Source organism: Pogoniulus pusillus, chromosome 37 (assembly GCF_015220805.1).
Source record: "Pogoniulus pusillus isolate bPogPus1 chromosome 37, bPogPus1.pri, whole genome shotgun sequence".
Lineage (NCBI taxonomy): Eukaryota > Metazoa > Chordata > Aves > Piciformes > Lybiidae > Pogoniulus > Pogoniulus pusillus.
This window is the reverse complement of record NC_087300.1, coordinates 26682-47677: the sequence shown is the minus strand read 5'-3', so window position 1 is coordinate 47677 and position 20996 is coordinate 26682. Positions and strand designations below refer to the sequence as shown.

The following is a 20996-nucleotide window of genomic DNA, read 5'->3' as shown; positions in this document are numbered from 1 at the left end:
CTTATTTGGACTAACCCTTGGTGTTGCTTCCTTAAACCAGGAGCCATCAGACTGCAGGTTGTCATCATTCAGGATGCTGGGTCTGCTGGACACCGGTGTGGGTTTGGTGTTCCTGGGGAGCAGGGGCACACGGCTGCGGCTGTAATCAACGCTCACTCTCACACCGGACAGAACAATTCAATTAAGGGTGAAATCTGGCTTGGTTTAAGAGAGATTTGTTTGCAGAGGTCAAAAGATTCAGCCCTCTATGGAATGCTCAGTGGAACACTGACACCTCCCTCTTCACTTCTGAGAGTGAATGGTAGGGAAAGCAGTTTTGTCCTGTGCAATGCAGCTGCCAGCACCTCTGTCCCACAGCTTGTATTAATCTGAGGACAAAAATGCACCTTTCTGGTTCTGTGAACAAAGAAACCATGTTCCTGATTAACCATCTTTGCTCTATGTGGTATTAGAGTGTAAGCCTCTAGTTGGCTTTGAGCCTGAGGTTGTGTCTAGATACCGGATCAAGAGTCGGTCTTAATTTTAACTCCCAACTTTTCTTGTGAGATTATTTACTACTGCATGAATCTTTCAGCTCATTCTATGCAGTCACAAGCAGGAAAGCAAATGAGGCTGTGATAGAGCAGCATGAAGCTTGTGCTGCCACTCTCCTGGGTGAGCCCAGCACCAGAGCAGAAGTGAAGCAGACAAAATGTAACAGCATAAAATAAACCCTCCTGGTACCTTCCACTCCCTCACCTGCTGCTGCTACACTAAATTGGAGGCAGTGTTTGCAGTGCCACTGGCAGCTTTTTCTCCATTAAGGGATTTGGAGTGAGAAGCCCCTCATCCAAAGGTCTCTCTCCCACAGAAGGGATGGGAAGGGCGTCAGGCTGGTTGAGAAGAGGAAGTGTATTGCTTCCTTACTTTAGTAACTTAAATATTGATCTTGAGATTGTTTTGTGTTGCCAAGTGGTGGATGCAGTAGATTGGAGGTGGCTGCTCTGTCTCATGTAATATCCTGGGATTCTTGTCCAGGGCACCAAGCTAATCTTTTTATGCTGTGGTTTTTCTGGCTTTACTTTCAGCTTTGATCAAATGCTGGTTTATCCCTCTGTCATCTGATTAGGTTGCTCAGGATGTTGTGATCAGATCAATGACAATCAAACTCCTCCCCCAAAACTGTGAGTCCATTGTTAATGGCTCATTTTTAAATGATGATGTTGTATAGCTTCTGAACCTTTTGACTTCTGTCTTTAAGGCAAAGCAGATCTGTAAGGCATGGCAGGTACTGTGAAATAAGGATCTCTTGTTTTCTACTTTATAATACTTTCTTACCCAAGTGCTTTGACAACGGGGAGACTGAGCATCATTTGGTCTGGGAGCTCTCACTGGTGAGTGTGGTTTGCTGCAAAGCAACAGCATCTCCCTGTGCATCTGTAGATGGTCACCTGAGGCTGCTGGCTTTTGTGGATACGTGTTGGGGGATAACCTAATAACATGCATGAACAACTGCAGTGGCAAAGAGAGCAAGAGGGAACTGGGAAATGCTGACTGCCTGGGATTCATGGCATTTAATGTGGTGGTTTTGAGGCGTTAGTGTGCACTGGTGTTTCATGGGTTTGTCAGTTTTAATCAAATGGTTTTGGTAATTGGCAGATTGACATCATTTCAGCACTCCTGGACTTTCCTGCAGTGCAAGAGTCTGGTTTGGGCTGGGGATAATTTAATTTTTTGGGAGGATTTCTGAAGTCCGCAGGCAAAATGAAGGTGTTGAGAGCCTGTACCATATTGCTTGGAGAGGTGGGAGGTGCCTGGAACCATTGCAGGTCAGGTTATTTGGAGCTCTGAGCAATCTGCTTTAGTTGCAGATGTCCCTGCTGACTGCAAGGGGATTGGACTGAACGAGATTTAAAGGCCCCTTTGCACCCAAACCAGTCTATGCCATGGGCTGCAGAGCATGGGCACTGATGGGCATCACAGGGTTCATATGAGTATATCCTGATCCAAAGTAGCAGAATCTTGGAAAAAATACAGGAAACAAAAATAAAAATACCTTAAAAAAAAGATCTTTTGGTTGCTGGTATCAGCCATGCAATTAAGCCTGTTATTAATTTATCCCCAGTCTGAATTACCATGTGTAATTACACTGTACTGCTTGAGCTCCATCCTCAGGGTCTGTCACTGTTGGGGACACAGAGATTGGGATTTTCAGGGTCGTGTTTTAGCCACATTCATGCCTGATTTGATGTCTCTTCTGGGGCACTGCATCCTGTCCTGCCTTTTCTTTATGCTGTGTATGGCTTTGCCAGTCCTCTGCTTCATGCTGAACTGAGGCATTGCTGCTTTGGGATTGTGTCCCAGGTTTCACAGGGCATGACGAGAGCTTAGCCCCTGAGCCCTAAAAATAGAAATGCTTTTGCATCTGCAAATTAAGATAAATCTCGATAAGATCAGAATTTGTAACAGGTGTTCAAATTCTTAGAGGGTTTTTCTTGATCTAAAGAAAAAGATAATATTTTCTAGCCTACGTGCCAACAGTGCTTTAAATACAGAAACCATTTCAGTTGTATTTCAGGAAAAAAAAAGTGAATTAATAAACCCCCCACTTTTCCATTAGTCTGTGTTCTTTCTGGTAGAGCAGCAAGGCAAGGAAAAAGTGCTTCTGCTGGACTGATCTTATCAGGATTCATTCTCTCTGTAGTTGGCATGTTTATTGGCTCTGTAGGTGAGCAGTGTTTGTGTGCCATGGGCTTCCTCTGAGTTTTTCCCTACCTTTGTGCTTTTGCCATGCAAGATACTTCCAAAATTCTTTTTCTAGGGAGCTGGGAAGTTGTTTTGGCTGGGTACAAATGCTTGTTTCAATAGGTCTGTGTTCATGCAGCTGCTTTAATCTGTTTCATTGGAGCTTTCATGCTTCCTCTTGGTTGAGTTGTGCTCTAGCTAGTGTTCAAGGAAATCCTGCTCCTAAGGCATTTTCCATTAAACTCCAGATGATCTACAGCATCTTCTTGGGATTCCTTGATTAATTTGCAGGACTTAGCACATGTAATTAAGGAGACATCCCTATGTTGGCAGTATGTATAACCCCAGGTTTTAAAGCAAGATGAAGAGATGGATATTCCAAGCTGATAACCTCCTTTTCTGTTCTATTTTGTGAAATAGTGCAGTGTAGAACCTTGCGTTAGGCAAAGTGAGGGTGGTGAGACCCTATCCCAAGTTGCCCAGAGAGGTGGGACCTGACAGCAGAGGGGCTAGAGATGGCCTTTAAAGGTCCCTTCCCATCAAATAAATTCTGTGACTGTGTGATCTTGAATGTACCTTTGGAGGAGCAGGTATGGAGATTTTCTTCTGATCAGCAATAACACTTCCCTTTGTATGCAGTCTGACTTGACGGTCATAGTTCTGATACCTGTCCCCTCACTCCCGGCAAATGCATTTTTCTAAGCAGTATCCACAGACTAGCCCAAGAGGCTGGAAATCTTGACGGAGTCTCACAGTTAATCTTGTTGGTAGGAGTCTGACAGGTAATCCATCTGCACACAAAGAAACAGGCAGCTGAAAAGTCCCCAGGAGGAATGGTGGAAGAGTTATTTCTTTAAATGATACTAAAATAAGCATCTGTTTGCTCCTGCATAAAGCAGCTGCTGTTCTTACCTTACTATTGAGGTGTCCTGTTAGATGAGGTCACTCAGGGTGAGAGCTTCTGGTCTACAGAACATGCATCATAATCCATCACCCACAGGCTTCAGACCTCACATTTTAAGTGCAAATAACAGCTTTTTGGTTGCCCAGAGAATCTTCTTAATAGAAACTGAAGCAGTAGTTTCCATTCATCTTTAACACTACCACTGCCATCAGAAGAAAAGATGGCACAGTAGACTTGCTGTGCTTCTGTGGTAGTTCAGTCACTGGTTTTGGATGAACCACCACATGACTATTTTTATACAAATAAAATCAATTGTGAGTTTAGTTATTGAGAAGACATAGTAATGACATGGATTGAGCAGCATCCCTTGGGATTTTCCCCTTCCTTGTTGCCTGATGCAGGGTGATGTGTAGATGCCCATAACTGCTTGTTCTGCCCTTATTTGAAGGCAACTTACCATGTGGATAAAGAGACAAACCCAACTGCTGGCAGAGGACAATACTGCAACCGTCGCCCAGCAGTGCTTCTCTGTGCATGTGAAATATTCAGCACTCAGGGTTTGGGCAAAGAGCTGAATTTGTGCTCAGTCTTCCTGTCCTGTTCATGTTTTAACTCTCCTGTCACTGTTGCTTCCCTCTGGGCTAGAGGGCTTGCAGAGATCTGAGAAGACCTATTTGAGACCTTGCTGAGTGGAGAACAGATAGAGCCAGTCTTAGTGACTAACCCTCTGGCCTGCCACAGTCTTTCCAAACATCTCAGGTGCTCCTGACAAGGCTCACTTGTGTCTGCATGTGCTGAGATACTTCACTGTCTGTCTTCTGTGTACCACTGCAAATGAGGACAATCTTTTGAGCAGGGCTTGTGACAAGAGAAGAGGTGATGATCTAAAACTAAAAAACAGAGATTGACAGTAGAGAAAAGGAAGAGATTTTGTATGCTGAGGGTGGTGACATCCTGTCCCAGGTTTCCCAGAGAGGTTGGAGATGCCTAATCCCTGGAACTATTCAAGGTCAGGTTGGTTGTGGCTCTGAGCAACCTGCTCTAGTTGCAGATGTTGCTACTGGCTGCAGGGGGGTTGGGTTGGAAACATCCCTGCCTGTCCAAACCAGTCTATATATGTACCTCAGGAGGTTTAGCTGCAGCAAAGCTTTCCATGCACCAGCTGCTTTTGGGGTGCTGGTGTTACAAATACTTTCATAGTCTTGAATCAACGGTCAACTGAAGCTTGTTGCAGTAAACTGAACCACTGGCTCCGTGGTGGTGGGCTCAGCACACCTTAGGGTGAACCTCTGGCTTTCCAGCTTAAAACCACATTTCTTCCTTTCTCAAGTTCCATGCTTAAGGTAATTGAATCAATTTGTTTTGAAGTAATAACACAGATTCTTTCAGCTGGCCAGAACTGGTGAGTTCAGGAGCCTTCATAATTGAAGCACTTGATTTCAACGCTAACTCATGAATAATTTCAGTAATAGCAGGGCTATGGTTGTGATCCCATGAGACAGCAACAGCAAAAGGATGCTCAGAGGTGTGAGTGTTCCCAGGGGTGTGGGAAAGAGCAGGGCACAGGCTCTGGATTACTCTGCACAGAAATTCTGGGCTTATTCCCTTCACCTCCAATTGCAAATTCAAGCACAACGTGAAATACTTCAAGGAGCTGAAGCACAGCTGGGGCCTGGCTTTGATGCACTTGGTGGATTTTGTTGGACGTGTGGATTTTGAATGTGTACTTGTAAAACACTGAAATTGCTCATGGGCAAAAAGTGCTTAGTGGTGGCCTTTCCTTAAGGTGCAGAGAGTTGCTTTAATATTAATTCCTTAAACTCGAGATGGGTGGATTATCAGTGTGCTCGGAAGTAAATGTCCCAGGTGTAGCACAGCACAAAGGTTTTGGTGCTTTCCAGTGTCCAGCCCCAGTATTGTACATGTTACTGGAGATGAGATGTATTCTACAAAACCAGTGTTTTGCCTTTATGCCTCAAGACCTCCTGCTCTCCCTAATGCTGTCTTTCTCTCTTTTTCTTTCTCTTTGGCCTTTTTTGTGTATTATTTTTCTTTTTAGAAACTGAGTGACTTTCTCTCCAGAGAGGATGTGGCTGCAGTGCCTGAGTGGAGCAGTGTTTATGCTGCCTTTGCCCGTGAGGGCTCAAAGCAGTTGGTAGCTTGTAGTGAAACTCTTGTGCCACCCACCTCAGAACCTTCTCCCATTTGTCACTCTGGTGCATCCTCCCTAAGCAGCGAGGAGGAGGAGGCAGCTCCCAGCCTCTCTGCGAGCGAGGAGGACCTGAGATACGGAAAGGGACTTTGTGTGGATGCGGAGAAGGACTCAGGGCTCTCTGAGCTGGAGCCTCCCGCCAGCCCTGCCACACCTCCCAGGCAGCCCTGGGGAGCGGAGGAGGAGATGGCAGAGGATGGTGAAGACAGATTTGCCTTTAGAAAGCCAAATGGCGAGTGTCACGGCTCGGAGGTTAATAATGGGCTGCTGGCAGTCATACGCTGCTTCCAGGTAGTGAGCCCTGCTCCCCACACCCCTGGCCAGCTTGGGAGCAGGAGCCCAAACGTTGCAGTAAGCAGATGCCATGCATCCCAGAGAATCTGTGCTTGCTTGGCTTGAACTCTGCTTGGAGCTCGTTAAGTGGTTTATCTGCCACAGTCAGTGCACACAAGCCCCTCTCAATTTCTCTTTGCATTAAATATGAGCCCCTCTTGATTCATCTTTGCATTAAATACGAGCCACTCTCAATCCATCTTTGCACCAAGTACAGTTGCAGCACAAAGCCCTTTGCTCTATCCAAAGCGTCCTATTGCATCCTCAAAAAGAGATGCAAGACATAATAATTCTGGTTCTTTAAGGCTTTTGCTGTCTCCCCACGTGCCAGAGGTTGAGCCTTAACATGACAAAGCAAATTGGAAGTGCTGCCAAATGTGCTTTGACGTGGTGCAGGTGGGCTTTCCTGTCCATGGGAGATGAGTATTTTTGCCTGCTTCAGTGTTGATGTTAATTGCTGGTGGTTAAATTGATGCCCACTCCCCCCTGCCAACAATCATGGTGGCATCTGCCAGGTTTGGGGATGGTGAGCGGAAGTTGAGCCCTCTGGAAGAGCACTGTGGGTCTGAACTAACTCTTCTTCTGGATGATAATCAGGTGGTGGAACAACTGATTTCTCTCTCCCTCCTCCCCCCACACAGTTTGTCTTTCGAGATGGCACGTTTCTGTTTTGTCTGACATGGATTTAATAAAAGTTTAAGGCCCAGGATCTGATGAGGATTTTAAATCATGTCACATTTCACTTGCAGTCAGGATAAAGTCTCTCATCTGACATCAAGTCTTTATTTGCCTGGGGGTTGTGTTAATCTTGACATTGTCATCAGTAGATGAGGGTCATCTTTTCATGGCAGCAGGCCATGAGCTTCTGGTAATTAGAAAGTTAATAATCAGTGGAAACAGTTTTTGTGTGACACTGTGGCACACCAGTTAAGCCCTTAATGTCTTGCTCAGGCTGACCTGAGGGCATGGTGTTGGGAAAGATCTGGAGGGTTTTTGTGTCTCTTTAATCCTCGTTGCATGATCTCTACCCTCTGAGCTGTGTGTCGTACCAGAGGCTTAAAAGAAAAGATTTGCAGGCTGACCTTGGTTCCCACAGTGCTTTTATCAGATCAGTGTCAGAATGCTTGCCAGGACGGGATATGGTAATGCTGGTGGGCTCCTTACAGAGCTGTTTTTAACCCTGTCCCATAGCCACCACTAGTGAAGACCCAGACAGTCACCATCTCTGACGTGTCCAATGCTGTCAAAAGTGAAATCCCCACCAAGGAAGTCCCCATTGTCCACACTGAGACAAAGACCATCACCTATGAAGCTGCACAGGTAAGATTTGTTTGGATTCATGGAACCACTGTTCAGTGGTCAGGGTTGGAGGGGACCTCTGGAGATCATCCAGTCCAACCCTCCTGCCAGAGCAGGGTCACTCAGAGCAGGTTTCCCAGGGTCACAATGTCCAGGTAGGTTTGGAATCTCTCCAGAGAAGGAGACTCCACAACCTCTCTGGGCAGCCTGCTCCAAGCCTCCAGCATCCTCACATTGAAGAAGTTTCTCCTGTTCAGATGGCACCTCCTGGGTTCCAGTTTCTGCCCACTGCCCCTTGTCCTGTCACGAGATGAGCCCAACCCCATCGGCTTGCCCCTATCCTGTTAAATACTTATATATGTTGATCAGATCCCCTCTGGGGCTGCTCTTCTGCAGGCTCAACAGCCCCAGGGCTGTTGGAAGGTAGTAGAGCCCTGCAGAGGGACCTGGACTGGCTGGATAGGTGGGCAGAGGCCAATGAGATGAGATTTAACAAGTCCAAATGCAGGGTTCTGCACTTTGGCCACAACAACCCCAAGCAGTGCTACAGGCTGGGGACTGAGTGGCTGGAGAGGAGCCAGGAGGAAAGGGACCTGGGGGTACTGGTAGATAGTAGGCTGAAGATGAGCCAGCAGTGTGCCCAGGTGGCCAAGAGAGCCAATGGCATCCTGGCCTGCATCAGGAACAGTGTGGCCAGTAGGACAAGGGAGGTTATTGTTCCCCTGTACTCAGCACTGGTCAGGCCACACCTTGAGTCCTGTGTCCAGTTCTGGGCTCCTCAATTCAAGAGAGATGTTGAGGTGCTGGAAGGTGTCCAGAGAAGGGCGATGAAGCTGGTGAGGGGCCTGGAGCGCAAACCCTGTGAGGAGAGGCTGTGGGAGCTGGGGTTGTTTAGCCTAGAGAAGAGGAGGCTCAGGGGCAACCTCATTGCTGTCTACAACTACCTGAAGGGACACTGTAGACAGGTAGAGTTGGCCTCTTCTCCCAGGCAACCAGCAACAGAACAAGGGGACACAGTCTCAAGTTGTGCCGGGGGAAGTATAGGCTGGATGTTAGGAGGAAGTTCTTCACAGGGAGAGTGATTGGCATTGGAATGGGCTGCCCAGGGAGGTGGTGGAGGCACCCTCCGTGGAGATGCTTAAGAGAAGGCTGCATGAGGCACTTAGTGTCATGGTCTAGTTGACTGGCTATGGCTGGGTGCTAGGTTGGACTGGATGATCTTGGAGGTCTCTTCCAACCTGGTTGATTCTATGATACTCCACTCTGGTGGGACCCCACCAGGAGTGCTGCATCCAGCTCTGGAGCCCCTGGGACAAGAGGGATGTGGAGGTGCTGGAGCGTGTCCAGAGAAGGGCCAGGAGGATGCTCACAGGGTTGCAGCAGCTCTGCTATGAGGAGAGACTGAAAGAGTAGGGACTGTGTAGGCTGGAGAAGAGGAGGCTCCCAGCGACCTTATTGTGGCCTTCCAGTATCTGAAGGGGGCTACAAAAAAGCTGGGGAGGGACTTCTAGGATATCAGGGTGTGACAGGACTGGAGGGAATGGAGCAAAGCTGGAGGTGGGGAGATTCGGACTGGATATGAGGAGGAAGTTGTTCAGCATGAGAGTGGTGAGAGGCTGGAATGGTTTGCCCAGGGAGGTGGCTGAGGCCCCATCCCTGGAGGTGTTTAAGGCCAGGCTGGATGAGGCTCTGGACGGCCTGATCTAGAGTAGAGTGTCCCTGCCCATGGCAGAGGGGTTGGAACTAGATGATCCTTGTGGTCCCTTCCAACTCTGATTCTATGATTCTTTCAGTATGTTTGCAGCCTCCACTTCACTCTCTCTGGTAATTCCCTATCTCTCTTGGACTGGGGAGCCCAGCACTGGATCCAGTAGTCCAGATGTGACTTTTTTTAGAGCAGAGTAGAGAGGAAGGAGAGCCTGCCTTGGCCTGTGATTGCACTCTTCTTCATGCCCCCCTGGGCACCATTGGCCTTCTTGTACACCAGGCCACACTGCTGACTTGTTGTGAACTTGTTCCCCAGTGTACCTCGCTTCTGCCCAGAGCTGCTTTCCAGTAGGTAATCCCTCCCCTATACTGGTGATGGGGGTTTATTCCTTCTCAGATGCAGAACTCTACATTTGATATTTGTTTCCAGGGCCTTAATTAAACTATAGTAAGCATTTTATGTCTTGAGTACTCCTGCTCTGTTGATGTGGAGACCCTGCTGCTGTCCACCTTACCTGCAGACACTGACAGCCTGTTTTTCTGTCTGTTCTTCTGTCCTCCAGACAGATGGTGGCAGTGGAGACTTAGACCCTGGCATCCTGCTGACTGCTCAGACCATCACTTCAGAAACCACCAGCAGCACCACCACCACCCAGATCACAAAGGTAACGGCACAGGGACGTGATAAAGCAACAACTGGAACCCCTCCATGACAGAGAGGTGGGCAGGGCTGAATAATAAGAAAAAAAAGCTCAGACTCCAGTTCTTGGGGAAAAAGAGTGCTAAATACTTGAAACAGCATGGGAATCCATGTGCTGAGCTGGGGCTCTGGGTTGTGATGGTTTGGGTGTTCCCCGCCCCCCCACACTTTAGAAGTCACCCCAGACTAGACTCAGCCGGCTCTGGGAATATAAATGAAGCTATTTATTTACAGCTAGCACGATGTACAAGCAGATATTTACAGTATATACAGTTATATACAGAAATAGACAAGGTAAAAGGTAATACAGAAGCACAACAGCCCTCCCAGAAACCTGAGTCCCCAGGAGGGGCTCTCAACCACCCCTGCACCTTCCCCCTGCCCCTCTCAACCTTACCCCAGTCCTAAAGAAGAATAGAGGTTCAGCCAAGAGGTTAAGAAGCAAAGGTGAGTGGAAGGTGAGGTTAGGGAGATGCAGCTCAGTCAGAAGCCCAAAGCAGAGTGCGACAAAATGGCAAAAGTGTTATCTAATGTTTTCGTTTCTCCTTCAGCAAGACTCTGAGGGGAGTAGACATCACCACTGTTTTCCTTTCGCAGCCTATAATCTACTTTTTCTCACCAAAACATTCTGCCCTGCTTCGAACTAGCACAGTTGTTTTTATTTTAGCTCAGTGTGGGGACCCAGGCTCCGGCTGTCGTGTGGTACAAGGGAAGGAGCTGTGCTATGAGGCAGGGTGCTACTCTGCTTCAGTCGCACTCCTGTGATTCTGGTACCATGACAGCAGAGACTGGGAATGCTGGTTTTGGATACCATCTTTAGACAGGCAGCCCCAGTGCACTCTGGTTCCTTTTTACTTCTAAACTAACAGGGATTTTTCCTTTTGTACTAGATGGTAAAAGGTGGAATTTCAGAGACACGGATTGAGAAGAGGATTGTCATCACAGGAGATGCAGATGTAGACCACGACCAGGTAGGACCTTGGATGACATCTAAAAGAGCTTCTTGCAAACTATGAGCAAGGCTGCCTTTCTGGAAACAGCTTCATCAGGGAAGTTGTCTCAATCCAGGGAAATTTTACTGAATAGCTGGGGAGGGATTTTTTTCAAGGGTTTCTAGTGACTGGATGAGAGGGAATGGATTGAAGCTGGAAGAGAGGTAATTTAGGCCAGATTATGAAGAAATTCTTGGTAGTGAGGGTGGGGAGACACTCGGACAGGTTGCCCAGGGAGGCTGTGGATGCCTCCTCCCTGGAGGTGTTTAGGGCCAGTTTGGATGAGGTCTTGAGCAATCTGGTTTACTGGGAGATGTCCCTGTCCATGACAGAGTGTGTTGGTCACCAGACTAGACTCAGTCAGCTGGAAGTTAAAGAAGCTTTATTTACAGCTTAGCACAATTTACAAGCATATATATATGTACAATATACAAATATTTAGTTATATACAAGTTAAAAGCAATGCAGAAACACAAAAATCCTTCCTGAAACAGACTGCCCAGGAGGCTCCCGAACCAAACCTCCTCCCGCTCCTCCCTCTCCCTTCCTTCCTTCCACTCAGAAATCATAGAATCATAGAATGGTTTCGCTTGGAAGTCACCTCAAAGGTCATCCAGTTCCAACTCTTCCAACCTTGATGATACTGTGATACTGTGACACCTCCCACTAGAAGAGGTCACTCAAGGCCTCTTCCAACCTGGCCTTGAACACCTCCAGGGAGGGAGCAGCCACAACCTCCCTGGGCAACCTGTCCCAGTGTCTCACCACCCTCACTGTAAAGAACCCTTTCATAGAATCAACCAGGTTGGAAGAGACCTCCAAGATCATCCAGTCCAACCTATCCCCCAGCCCTATCCAGTCGACCAGACCATGGCACTAAGTGCCCCATCCAGTCTTTTCTTGAACACCTCCAGGGACAGCGACTCCACCACCTCCCTGGGCAGCCCATTCCAATGGCAAATCACTCTCTCTGTGAAGAACTTCCTCCTAACATCCAGCCTATACTTCCCTCTTAACATCTAGTTTGAATTTCCCCTTTTCCAGTTTAAACCCATTAACCCCCATTTTGTCATTTATAAGACTTTGTAAATAGTCCCACCCCAGCCTCCCTGTAGGCCCTCTTCAGATACTGGAAGGCCACTATAAGGTCTCCTTGAAGCCTTCTCCAGGCTGCAGAGCCCCAGCTCTTAAAGCCTGCCCTCTTAGCAGAGCTGCTGCAGCCCTCTGAGCATCTTTGTGGCCCTCATATAGCTCATGAGATAAATCTGCAGAGACTTGAGGTGAGCTATCAGAAAGACGACAGAGACGTTAGAGGAAAAAGAGTTAGGTTGAGTTACAAAGGTCTCATGCAGAGGAGCCAAGGCAGATGCAACCAGCCACAGGCCGACAGAAAGCGAACAGCAAAACGAACTGTGTGTGAGAAGTGAGTGCCTTACCCATTTCAATCAGTGGCGTCTCTCAGCAGAATGAGTGACATAGGTCACTGTTACTTTCTTTCTTCATACAGCTAAGTATTTAACTTCTCTCAGTAAAATATTCCAGTTAGCCTCAAACCAGCACGCAGGGGATTGGAACTGGATGATCTTGAAGGTCCCTTCCAACCCAACTCATTCCATGAATCTATGAAATAAAAACTCCCAAGATTTATTTTGGTAATAAGTTCCTCTTTGCCAATACATAGCTAGGCCAGCAAAGCTCAGTTCTGCTGGCGAGACACTGGCACAGGTTGCCCGGGGAGGTTGTGGATCACAAAATCTGTGATTCTGGAGGTGTTCAGGACCAGGTTGGACAAGTGAGTGACCTGTTCTAGTGGGAAGTGTCCTTGCCTATGCAGGGGGTTGGAACTAGATGATCTCTGAGATCCCTTCCAACCTAAACCATTCTATGCTCTGAAAATGGAGCTGCCAGCAGATTTGATTCCAGAATTGTTGTGGTGAAATGCAATTTAAAAGAATAATAAAATAAAAATCCACTGAAATGTGAAGTTTTCCTTCATCTGGAAAATCTGTTCATTTTCTTGTAACCCTGAAGCGCTGTGGAATGCCAGAAGTTATTTCAGAGTGCTCAGCACCTACATTAAAGCTCAGTGGGTTTATATGAAATCCTTCCAATGAATCAGCCCCATCAGCTTCTGGCATGTGTTGGAAGTGATTGTGTCATCAGAGAATTAGACTCTGAATTTAATTTTATTTGCAGGTGTCATGAGGCTGGAGAATATTCACAGAATCACAGAATGTTAGGCTTTGGAAGGGACCTCAAAAAGGTCATCCAGTCCAGCCCCTCTGCCAGAGCAGGATCACCTAGAGCAGACCACACAGGAATGCATCCAGGCAGGGTTTGAATATCTCCAGAGGAGGAGACTCCACAACCTCCCTGGGCAGCCTGTTCCAGTGTTCTGTCACCCTACAGGAAAAAGTTTTTTCTTCATGTTTACAGGGAATTTCCTATGCTTCAACTTCCTCCCTTTGCCCCTTGTCCTGTCATTGGGCATTCTTACAAGAAGTAGTTTAATGATTCCGACTGAAAGTGCCTGAAATAGTCATCGCACTCACTGGCAGAGTAAACAGGGTTTGCTTAACATCTGCCTTCTCCCATGGGACAGTGGCAAGGTGTGGGGTCTTCACAGAAAACAGCTTTTCCTTCCAGAAATAATCTAATACTATCAAAAATCAGCAAACTGGGTAGCTGAAATGAATTCACTTTTTATTTTCTCTCTCTAGAGGTAGAAATAGCCTCTTGTTCCCCCTCAGTGGTATAGAATCATAAAATTATTTTGGTTGGAAAAGACCTTTAAGATCATCAAGTCCAACCATTATCAACCAAGGCTTGTGCTAACCCATGTCCCTCAGCATCAGGGCTGTGGGGCCATGTCTCTGCCTCTTCAGGCACGCTCTGAAATGTGTGGTCTCTTCCAGGTCCTAGCGCAGGCAATAAAGGCAGCAAAGGAGCAGCATCCAGACATGTCAGTGACCAAAGTGGTTGTGCACCAGGAGACTGAGATCGCAGAGGAATAGCAGGGCTATGTGAGTAGAGAGGTGGTGGGTGCTGCTTTCCCCTGAGGGTGGGAGCTCAGTCTCTGTGCCAGAGGGCTTTGGCTAATCCAGTCAAAGTTTTAGTGAATTATTGCTAGCTGTTGAGTCCTGCTCAGGCTGTTCCTATTAAGTCACTCAAGACCAGTAAAGGAGTCACAGGTACGGAAATGAGCCAGAAAACACTAAAAGAAGCAGCATGGCTCCATGCAGCTGAGCCTCCTTTGCCTGACCAAGCACCTCTAATGCATCTGCACCACAGATGACACCCCTGCCTATAGCAGTGCCTGGTGACCCCTGAGCTGGACCTCAAGCTCTAGACATGCCTGGAAAGCTCCCTTTTTTGCAGTCTTCATATGGTTTGGGGAAGGAGCTGCTGGAGGAATCCAGGAGCTCTGCCTGTGCACTGGTGCTGTAAAGCCCATCCTGCCCTGTGCTGGTGACGTTGGTGTTCCCCTAGTTGGTGCCATGTGCTGCCCAACCTGTGTCCTGCCTCAGCCCAACAAGGCTGGGTCTGTCAGAGATTTGGAAAGTGGAACGAGAAGTTGATCAAGAAGAGATACAGCATGGCCTAACAGTGTAGTTGAACTTTTTAACTGTCACAGAATCATATAATTGTTTTGGTTAGAGAAGACTTTTAAGATCATCTAGTCCAATCATTAACCTTGCACTGCCTGTTCACCATTAAACCATAAAATCACAGAATGTTTTGTGTTGGAAGTGACCTCTAGAGGTCATCTAGTCCAACTCTCCCTCTGCAGTAAGCAGGGGCATCCTGAACTAGATCAGGTTGCTCTGTTCAGCCTCACCTTGAATATCTGCAGGGATGGGGCCCCAACCACCTCCCTGGGCATGTATTTCAGCACCACGTCTACCCAGCTTTGAAACCCCTCTAGGGATGAGGACTCCACCACTGCCCTGGGCAGCCTTTTCCAAATCTAGATAAAAATGGCAGAGGTCTCCTAAGACTTTCAGCTCTTAAAATATGGTCCTACAAGAGTGGGAGCAGGGAGTTGTTTGTGCCTGGAGGTCACACAGCCTGAATTCACACCTGCCTTTGGTGATAACTCACCTGATCTCAGATCTCCAGCAGCTACAGGAGAGCATGTTCCTTCAGCTAGCTGTTGGTAGCTGTAACTTCTCCTGCTCCTCTTTCTTTAGGAAGTGTTCCTGCCAGACACACCACCAGGAGTAAGAAACCTCACAAAACTATGAAGAAACTACCTGGAGCACAGAGACCTTGGATTTACAAGACTTGACACTCAGAGACATTCATATCATTTGTTAGGAGTTGAGCTTTGACATTTTACTTTGGTTTTTTTCCAGTCGACACTGGACCCTAGTGGGTGGAGATTTCTATATACAGATATATATATGTACACCCCCCCCCCACCTATATCTATATCAAATGGTGATGCCAGTATGCCATATTTCAAAATGTGCTGACTTACTTTGTACAGGTTTTTAATTTGCATTCCCTCTTCTGCATTGCCTCATCATCACAAACCCAGACACACATCCCAGGGCTCCAGGGGGCACTTGTTTTTAAGTTGTGTTCCCTCCTCTTTGTCAGGAATGATGGCAACAAGCCACACCCAGACATATTCTGAGCGTGGGATCCAGACGCACCCTCCAAAAGCCATGGCTCCTTCTGCTGGAAGAGTCAGTTTAAAGAAGTCAGACTTCAGTTTTGTGCAGCATTTTTGATTGTTGCCTTTTGATTTTATTTTGTTTGGGTTTTTTGGGGGTTTGTTTATTTTTTAGCTCTAGGGAAGCATGATCCCCTCCAGCTGCAATTCCTGGGGGTGCAGAGCAGAGCTGCTGCCTTCACCCTAAGTTTTCTCCCTGGTGGATTTTGGGCCTCCTGATGTGTGAACACAGCAGGGTTTTGTGGTGTAGCCTTTGCACTCTTCATAGTTTGACTAGATTTAAGGAATACTGGAAGTTGCTTCAAGTATCTTATACTGTGAATTACAGAACTTCAAGAGGACTGTGACTGCACCTCGCCTTCCTCCCGTGTGTCTCTGCCAAGTGCTACCTGCCCCCTTGGTGTTTTCTAGCTGCCATTAAATCCAGAAGCTCCTAGAAGTGTGTGTTTTAAAGTGTTTGAACTTTGAATGCTATCAAGGTAGGCTTAGGCAGCATTCATGGTAACTAATTATCTTTTTTTTTCAGTGTCTTAGTTTTTTACTTGCTTGTGTTCATGATTTTTAAGTTAGGGAGTTGTGGGGGGTTTTGGTTGGTGCTTGTTTGTTTGTTTTTTAGGGGGGTGGGGGGAGTGGGGCAAGTGTTTGTTTTTTTGTTCTTTTTTGTAAGTCATAGGTTGAGGGTTTTTTCCTTTCCTCACAGTGCTAAGCATGTTAACCATAGACCAGGGCATATATCCTGCTACCAGTGAGTTTAAAACTCTTTGACAACCCTTCCTAGGCCTGGAACACTGTGTTTGGAGAGGCTGAAGAAGGAATCTTAGGAGGTGTCAGGTGTTGCTGCTTGTAATAGAGATGAACCACATGGAAAAAGCCACCATTCCTCTTCCATGCTGGCTTCCAGATCTGGGCTTTGTTTGGCTTTGTGACCACCTTGCTGGAAGAAAACACCAGGGTCAGTGGTTGTGTCTTTAAGCTCACAGAACACTGGAGTCAGCTCCAGTGGAGTGAGGATGACCAGAAAACATCTTTGATAGGGCTGGTTGCTCTTCCTTCCACAGTATCGAGTCTGAACTCCTGCTGCTGCTCACTGAGCTTTATGGAAGTGCTCTGATCATGGCCTGGTTTCTTCTTCCAGCATTTTAATTTATCAGGAAATAGAAAGCCAAGCTTTGTGAAAAATCTGTCCAGACACTCGGGAACATTTTAGTACCCTCTGAGGCTGTGGTTTATTTGCTTTAGATATACATATATATATAGTGTGGTAAATTGGTAGCTGAGGGCATAGAGTGCTTTGCTGCTGCTCCTTAGTTGAGAATGGGGAGAAAAAAAGCAGTAAAGAAAAGCTCTCTGCTACTTTAAATTGGAATAATGTGTTTCAGAAATTACTGGACTGAGCTCAGGCTGCAACAACTCACTGTTCAGCTGTAAAACCAACCTTGCAACTACACTGGGGCCAGTTTAGCTTCTCCCATTCAGGTGTCATTTTAATCAAGCTGTCACTATTGACTGGAGACTGCTAAAAATGCTGGAGCTGATAGAGTTGTGCTTTTTTTGAGCCTTGCTGGCTGTGGGTCCTTTGCAGCCTCCAGCCTTCTCATGCTGGTGGCTGCTTTTTGGGCTGCTCTGGGTAGTCCCCTCCCATGATGCTCTGTGTGCTAGGCATCCTCCTTGGAGAATTTGGATAATCCTGGCCTCCAGAGCTGTAGTTCAGATCCCTACTTTCTACTAATATCTGGATGGCTCTTTCCTTTCCTACTGTGACACAAATCCTTTAACAGCGCTGTGTCCCTGCTGAGCCCAGCTTAGTTGGGTAACACTTGCCTTAAATGCCCATTGTATTGAGCACTCCTATGGCAATATCTGTTTTCTGGGAATAGAGCATTTTTTTGCCACTCAGTCCTTCCTTCTCACCCTGTAGCAGCTGCTGGAGGAGTCAATGAGCATGCTGGGTTGTTAAGAAGATTTATAAGCTTCACCAGAGAAAGACAATGTGAAACTGAGTTTATCTATAGCACTTACAGGCACTTGACCCTCACAAGGATTTAGGGGAACATTTGTGAGAGACTTGAGCTTGGCCATAGGTGTTCTGTGGGCTGTCCTGGGTACAATGAATAAGACAAAACACCCTGAGCAGGGGGTTTCTAGGGTAAGAAACCTGCTGGCACAAGAGATGTTTCCTTTCCAAAAGGATGTGCTCACTGTGGCTGCAGACATCCTGTTTTTAAGCACCCGTTGATGCTGTGTTTATTTTTCCCCTGGATTTTGGGTGGCTGTTTCCAGGTAGTTCATTCTCACAGTTTCCCTTTTTTAAGTCCTTGCTTTTCTCTGAGGACTTCAAACAAATGATTGCCTCTTCACGGCACTAGCACTGCCTGGAGCTGGATGCAGACAAGCTCATCTCCTGCACAGAGCATCGGCTCATCACTGTCACCACCCCTCTGTGTGACCCCGTGGAGGGGGGTGGTTCTGGCCCTGCTGACTCTCTTCAGCTGACATGGCTACTGATATCCAGGAGCTGGCCAGGAGCAGCAGCAGCCTGGGGAGAAGATGAGTTATGATCAGAAGCAGCTTCCATCCTTGGGGCTGTGGTGGGGCTGCTGCATCCCTTCCACCACTTCTGGGTCTGCCAGTCTTGGCATTGCTGTATCATTTCTAGGGACAAACCAGCTAAGGAGGGTCTATTTATATGAATGTTCCCATCTCTTCCTCCTCCACCAATTCACCCAGAGACTCTTTTGATTGTAAAATGTACATTATATGGAAGCTATTTATATATGAATTAATGTTTTTGTAGAGAGGAAGGCAAGGAGCTCTTGTTCTCTTTCTCAACTAGACTGGAACGGCTCTGCTTGCCAAACAGCAATCACTGACCCAGCATATATCTGTTAGCAAAGGACTGACTGAGTTCTGCTCTTCAGAAACTGTGGTTTGCTGATTTTCCTGATTGTACAATTTATCTGGAGAGGTGGTAGTGTCATGGTCTTCTAGATGAAACTTGTACAGGAAAAAAAAGGTAACTAAAAAAGAAAAGAAAGATTTTTAGCTGAGAATATGAAGGAGCTTTGTAAAGTTTTGTTCTAAGACAGTTGTGAATTGTCTAGGGTAAGCCAGTTACAATCCTCTTTTAAAAAAATAGGAGCTTTTAAAAAATGGGCAAATCTTCCTGGATGGACTAGGGGTGGGAGCTGGTCTTTTGGACTTCCATAGTGAATGAAAGGGAAAGTTGCTGTAGCATTTAGCCAGACCTCAGTGTTGGGTATTGCTTCTTGTACTGCATTTTTCAATAAATTTTCAAACAAAACTCTCTCCCTGGCCCTGAAATTTATTTTCCTCCTTCTCACCCTCCTGTAGGGTCTCTCTCCCTAGCTTCATAGAAGTAGGACTTTTCCTAAACCAGACCCAAAGGTATTCCCATCAGAGCCATTGCTGGTTATGCCACTGCTGTGACTGATGGAGCTCTCCATGGCTCTGCCACCAGCATGTTTCCTTGCATTCTTGGTGGCATCAGAAGCTTTAAACAGCTCCCATTGGGACCACAGCATCCAGAAAGGGTCAAAAGAGAGCCTGTTGGGAGGGACTGTTTTCAAGGGCATGTAGCACTAAGACAAGAGTAGAACTAGGTTGGACATTAGGAAGAAGGTGTTTACTAGAAGAATGGTGAAACACTGGAACAGGCTGCCCAGGAAGGCTATGGAAGCCGTATCCCTGGAGATAGTCAACACCAAGCTTGATGGGGTCTGAGTAACAATCTAGATGGGGACATTGCTGCTTACTGCGGAGGAGGCTGGACCTTGGAGGCTCCCAGCCAGCCCCATGCATTCCATGATTGTGTTCTCCATAAGGCATCACCACTTGGTTTCAAACTTCCCTGTGACCTCCTGAGTTTGAGGGGAGCGCAGGTAAAAGTTTCTGCCCCTTAGCTGCTGCCTCACCCCAAGTGAATGTGGCTGGAGCAAGGCATATAGTCTCGGCCAGGTTTGGGGCATTTTTTTTTGCCCCCCTGTAGCATCTCAGCAGGGCCTGAGGGCATCCAAACGTGTTTTGAGAGTAACTAAGGGTGTCAGGGGCATCCAAAGTGAGTCTGGGGACATCTAAAGGAGGTCTGTGAGTATCTAGAGGGAGTGTGGGAGCCCCTAAAAGGGCCTGGAGGCCTCTAAAGGGGGCCTAGGGGTGTCTAAAGCAGGTCTGGGACATCTAAAGGGGTTTTGGAGATACCTAAAGGGATCTGGGGGGCCTCTAAATGTGGTTTGGAGGCTGGATGAGGTTCTGGCCAACCTGGTCTAGAGTGGAAAAACATGATCCTTGTGGTCCCTTCCAACCCTGACTGATTCTATGTGATTCTGTCTGAAAGCCTCCGAGGGTTCTCCTGAGGGGTCCCGAAGGAGGTGTGTGTGTATGTCTCGGAGAGGTTTTGGCGTCTTCGTGGGGTTCCCACAGCGTCTGGGGTCTTCTGTGGGGTTGCTGGGAGCTCGGCGCTCACTGCTGCCGCCGTGTGGCCGTGGGAGTCTGCCAGATGCTGCTAGGGGCTCTCAATCCTGCGGTGCGTGTGCGGCGCTGCCTCCGCCCTCCGCGTGCCGTCGCGTCCCGTCCTCGGTGCTGCTGCCTCCTCTCTGCCCGAGATGCCTGAGAGTTCTTGGAGGGATCGAGGAGGGAGGAACGGGGAGGCGGTTAAAATTATTTAAACTTGTAGCTATTAGTGAGGACTAATAAAACTAAAAGACTTTTAAATGATCCCTCTGCATCTCTTCAGACACAGTGGTGAAGGAACTGGGCAGGAGCCTGGATTTGGAATTCCAGCTGGCAGATGGTCAAGCAAGATAAGGAAGAGACATTTTTCTTGTTGGTTCTTTGCTGGTTTAGAGTTCTCTTCATTGCCTTGTGGCAGCACAAGCCAATCGGGGCTGGGGAAAGGGAACACTTCTCTCTGAGCATAAAACTTTGGTGTCTGACTTCTTTCAAAGGGTGAGCAGAAGGAGGCAGAGGAGAAACTTGGAAGTGGGAGGAGTGCCTGGCAGCCCCTCAGGCAGTGCTGTCATTCAGGCAGGCCTGGCCAGGGTGGAGAGTTGGGTGGGGAGAAATGGAATAAAATCCAAGGAGGACAGCTGTAGAGTCTTGCAGCTGGGAAAGAAGCAGCCCAGGGAGCAGGATAGGCTGGTGGCTGGGGGGCCCTGGTGGACAGAAGGATGCCCATGAGCCAGTAATGTGCCCGTTGTGGCCAAGAAGGCCAGTGCCATCCTGGAATGGATTAGAAGGTCTCCCAGGAACTGCAGAATCTCATCCAAGTGCTCCTACTAACACTATGTGCACTGCCAGCCCCTCCTCGTGCTCCCAGCGTGGCTCCAGTGTGCACTCAGTGCCCCAAGCGACCCCCAACTTCCCAGGCCTCCTAGTTATCCCTGTGTCCTCTCAGTCCCTCTCAGTGCTTCCAGTCCCTCAAAATTCACTTG

At 47.5% G+C, this 20996-nt stretch overlaps 1 protein-coding gene across 24 annotated transcripts in view; it reads left to right on the top strand.

Moving 5' to 3' along the window:
* EPB41 (erythrocyte membrane protein band 4.1) overlaps nucleotides 1-15988 on the top strand; it is a 108095-nt gene extending 92107 nt beyond the window's left edge. For 18 of the 24 annotated variants that reach the window (XM_064172843.1, XM_064172842.1, XM_064172823.1 and 15 more), the window contains one exon: nucleotides 5688-7453. In XM_064172843.1, the coding sequence (XP_064028913.1) occupies nucleotides 5688-6239 (552 nt within the window). In that variant the 3' untranslated portion in view covers nucleotides 6240-7453. Of the gene's footprint in view, nucleotides 1-1322; nucleotides 1374-5687; nucleotides 7494-9742; nucleotides 9845-10769; nucleotides 10851-13786; nucleotides 13895-15061 lie in introns of those variants that run through there. The other 6 variants (XM_064172834.1, XM_064172831.1, XM_064172830.1 and 3 more) reach the window with 3 other exon arrangements.
* Nucleotides 15989-20996: the final 5008 nt, after the last annotated feature.